The 4,703-nt window shown below is 49.1% G+C and overlaps 1 protein-coding gene across 1 annotated transcript in view; it reads right to left on the bottom strand.

The window, feature by feature from the left end:
• Positions 1-4,703, bottom strand: part of PIGL (phosphatidylinositol glycan anchor biosynthesis class L) — a 54,353-nt gene that overhangs the window by 3,203 nt on the left and 46,447 nt on the right. The window contains 1 exon segment of the mRNA XM_017731021.1: positions 3,028-3,059. Coding sequence (XP_017586510.1) covers positions 3,028-3,059 — 32 coding nt within the window.

Raw genomic sequence — 4,703 nt, forward strand, 5'->3', positions numbered from 1 at the left:
GGCCCCGCAAGGTCGCGGCGCGTCCCGGAGCGGCAGCTGGGCAATGCCGAGCGCCCGGCAGGGCCCCGGGACGTGCGGGAATGCGGGGGCTGTGGGACCAGCACGGCCGGGACACTTCCTGACCCCGAACCTGAGCCCCTCACCCGCTCACAGCCCGCAGGGACAAGGGACAGGCAGAGCTGTTCGGCTGCCATCCGCTCCAGTTGCTCTCCCAAGGGATGCTCTGCAGGCACAAGTGCTGCAGTTGCTCACAGAGTGCCCTGACACTTCTTTCACTCCCACTGGAGACGTTTCTTGTTTCCAAATAGCAAACTTGTGATGTGCCGTGAGTGGGGGAACCACTCTTCCCCTTTCTCTGTAGAGATCCTCTGGGCTGCTGCTGTGGTAGTTTCAGAGGAGTGAATTAGTACAGTGCTGCTCCTGTCAGCATTCCCACTGGCACCTGTTTGCTTTTCAAACACGGGACAATGGGTCTTTCCTTCCCTGGATGGTTTTAATGGACTCTGGCAATGCCACATCAATTCCTACTCACAGTGATGGGAAGAGAGGCCTGGCACAGGGTTACCCAGCACCAGTCTCTGAAGGAGGCTGCTCTGTTAACCAAATGTGCTCTCCCTTTCCTCAATCTCTTTCCTTGAGAAATATTAATTCATGGAACAATTACACCCTTTTGTTCCCCAAAGCTAAGCAATAAGGGCTCAAAACCATGGCAAGTGATTTTAGTGTGGATGGGTCAACCTGCTGGGCCCTCCTCGGTCAGATCAGGCTAAGTGGTGGAATTCGGCTCCCCAAAAAGAAGGGCAGTGTAAGAGCCCTCTGTGTCAGTGATCTGACCAGGATTTCCATGTGCTGACAGCAAAGCCTGCTCTGCATGGCAATGTGAGATGACATGAAGCAGGGAAGGAATGTACAGTCCAGGGAGAGATGGAAAAGTGTTCAGAGAAACATGCGCGGGGTGAGAGCAGTGCTGCCATTGAGGAGTCTGCTCCTGTGACACCAGCAGGTGAAGCTTGTCAGAGCCTGCTGTGCCTGTGACCTGGGCAGGATGGGATTAGCAGTGTAATGCAACCTCTCCAGGTTGGCAGAAAGGGCAGGATCAATATAGCTCATGGATTAGGCTGAGAATAGAAGTGTGTGAAGCCTGCAGCCTGCTCAGCTTGGCTTTCTGCTTCCAAATCACTCAGGCAGCAAGGATGCCTAGAATGAGGAGTGCCTGAGTGAGCACTGTGTATGCTGCAGGCCTGCACTGCTCCTGAAGGAAGGAGGCACAGGTTCTTCTGGAAGAGCACTGGTTATAGCTGGAAGGGGTCAGTGGCAGGGGTGGGAGCACATCCAGCAGTTGTCTTGGCTTCTTGAAACAAGTGCTTGTGCCTGGGCTGGAGAACTTCATTACAGATTATAAAAAGCCTGTTGTGTTTGTGCTGGCGAAAGGCATTAGAAAGCAAAGCAGGATATTTAGGGTGCTCATTTGCATATCACTGAGGCAATGCAAGGCTTAGCTGGCTTTTGCATTTGCAGGGAGATTTTCTGTGGATTCCCTGATCACATGGGCTTACACAGGCTCACCCACAAACAGTTCCCTCTTACCAAGAGCAGCGCAGCACTTTTCCATGGCCTGAACATGCCTTTCTGTTCCATCCAGCCAGCCTCAATCCCAGCATCACTCGTTTCATTAAGCCCCTCTGATGCACAGCCCTGCACGCCTGCCAGATCAAATTATAAATACTGGGAATTTCAATGAGACTGGAACTATATTTGGAAAGGCTTAGCGTAAGCAGCAGCATGGGAGCTCCCCGTTCCTTTGGTGTTTGTAGGTCATGTCAGATGTGATGTAATCAGAACAGCAAGGCTTGCACAGAGCTCCAGCAGTCTCTTGATGCTGCTGGAGAAATGGAAATGTTCTCTATATGTGGGTCTATTTCAAACCTGAATGGATTTGAGGCACAGCCCATATTCAGGACCAGAGTGAATCTCACAAACCTGCATGAGCGGCACATGAAAGTGGCTCGGTGTAGATGGGGCCTGACAGCCAGCAGTGACATCAACCACTGCAGGTCCTTGTCCTTTGTGCTGCACACAGCACACAGAGCTCTGCTGCATCCCAAGGCTGAACAAAGAAAAGGTCCTAGGAAAGAAGCTGGCACTAATACTCCTCTTTCATAAACTGGGGAACTGAAGGGACTAGAGTCAGAGCTCAGCTTAAGGGCATTCTGCCATCTTGGCTCATGCTGTCTCATTAGGCCTGCAACTTCCTGCTAGCAGAGAATTAAAACTGATTTGCTGTGACTCATTCAAATCCTACAATGATTTGGGAATTAGCATTAAAGGAACACAGCCTGGATGGCTGTTGAGGGAGCAGGAGGTTCACTGGGTGGGCCTGGCTGAGCCACCTTCCTATGCTCTGTCCAAACAGCTGAGTGGCAGCTTTGTGCTTAAACGAGGTCCATACATTTGTCCCTGGGCAGGCACTGTTTGCTAGAGATAAGGGCTGCAGCTCTACTCTACAAAAGGGCTCAGTAACAATCTCCTTCTGTACTTTGTTTCTTTCCTTTGATTCTTGCTCACAGGTGGAAGAAGCCACTACAGTTTGTTGTGCCACTGCAGATTTCAGATTCCTTTCCTGAGCACATTTTGGTGGAGGCTTAACTTGCTACATGCAAACATTTTTGGCTAAGGTGGTAATTGTTTCTGAGGCTTTTGTCATAAAAAGGAAAAAGGCTTGTAAGCAAGACGTGACCAAAACCTCTGTAACTAAGCTGAGAGACCTGGAAAGAGCACTCAAATTCACCCAAGAGGCACAGGCCAGACACTGCATCACACCACTGAGGCAGGACAACCCCAAGGGACTGAAGAGTGACTGTAGAGAAGCCTGAGCTGGTGAAAAATTGCAGGCAGATAAATGTTCAGCTGTGGGTTTCATTTGCAGTGCAGGGGTGAGTTGGGCAGCTGGAACCCTGGACACAACAGTGATGTAAAGGACTGCAGGGTGGGGATGTGAGGTTGGGATGGGAGGTGATGGACTCCTACCTTCAGGTAACTTCCCCTCTGAATGCAGGTACCTGTGAAAGAAGAGATACAAGGTGGTCAACACTCAGTGGAGTTACTCAAACCCTGATTTTACAGGTATAAACTCTGCACACTAAACCAACCCTTGTCATTTAACACATACACACACAGACAATGGCCAATCTTGTGAGAAGCTTCAGGAGCCCATACTGGATGCACCTCAGGCAAGGATAAGCCTCATTCCCCACACTATTCTGCCATTCCTTTCCTCATTCTGGCTGTTGGAACATGTCACAAACAAGCTCCATAAATCAAATTCACTCTCAGACTTCTCAAGGGAAACGCAAGAGGCTACCAAAGGCTGTTCACCCCTGAGAGCACCTCTGGCTGTTTAAAGCCCAGGCTCTGCTGGCCAGGGGCATTGTCTCAGTGGCTGCTCCTCTTGGGGCACCAGCTCTTTTTTTCCTAACCCAGGCTGGCACTGGGACATCTGAGAAGATGCTCTGGCTTTTTGCTCACCAAGACTTTGATCCCTTCATGACTTTGTCCTGGGGAGTCTCTGTAGCAAAACAGAACGACAGGAGCACTATGGGGGATGGGAATGGCGCTGGCACTTCCATCAAGAAGCGTAAGCAAATGACCCTGAGAGGGTGAGGGCATCAGAGAGTGTTAACTTCAATTCCTTTTTAATTCTCTTGTTTTTTCTGCTCATGACTTCGGAGCACTTGTGCTGACATTCTCGTATGCATTGCCTGGATTTGGCCCACGGCAGGGCTGGGAAGCAGCAGGTCTCCAGCAGATGGCACTCAGGTCTGTCCCACACCCAGTCCTGCTCTTCCAGGAGAAAAAGAAATCCAAACAATGGAACATTTGCCAAAAGGAGAAAGGAAATAATAATAAAAAAAAGTTATTTAACCCTGTGTAATATTTAAAGAGATTGTTATCACGTTACAGTGGTGTATTTAACAAAGGACAATGTCCCAGTTCATGTGTAAATCAGCCAGGATAAAACATGCATTATATGTAAACTGCTGTGTTTCTCCAGTCACTTTCAAACTAGGATTATCTCTGGCTATTGGTTAAGTTCAAGGAAAAGGATTAGCTACACAGGCCTAGACAAAATAGGAAGCACGGAGTGATGAATACCCAATGCAATACAAAGCAAAAGTCAAGCCAGAAATGCAGGTCATGACAGAACTCAAACAGCAATCAGAAAACATATTTAAACAGACTCTCCTGCCAGTGGTGTCCTCTGCTCCAGAGCCAGAGCAATGCCATCTCCTACTAAACAATGGCCTTGGAATACTGACTTGACCACCTTCTACCCCACCACTCAAGTCTTACTGCTCTGACAAAGATTGTTAAATGTTGCCTTGTAATTTAAATATCTCCATTAGTATCTGCTCTGCTCTTCTGCCAGAGGTTTCTTCCCCCACAAGTGGAATCTGGCCACCCAAAGAAATGATTCAGCACTTGGTACAGTTAGCAGGGTGGGAACCTTTTAGAATAAGCTTGGAGATAAAGCAGTGAGTGGTTGTGAAATTTGGCAAGCTCTCTGAAGGGCCAGTGTCTGTTCTGGGTGTGCTGCCCGCCATGAAGGCACCGTCAAAGCACTGAGCTGCTCCAAGAGGGAACTAATAATAACCATTCCTGTCACTAGAAACAGGAGTGAGAGATCCAGCTCATAGGGAAATGTT

Source organism: Corvus brachyrhynchos, unplaced genomic scaffold (assembly GCF_000691975.1).
Source record: "Corvus brachyrhynchos isolate BGI_N302 unplaced genomic scaffold, ASM69197v1 scaffold283, whole genome shotgun sequence".
Lineage (NCBI taxonomy): Eukaryota > Metazoa > Chordata > Aves > Passeriformes > Corvidae > Corvus > Corvus brachyrhynchos.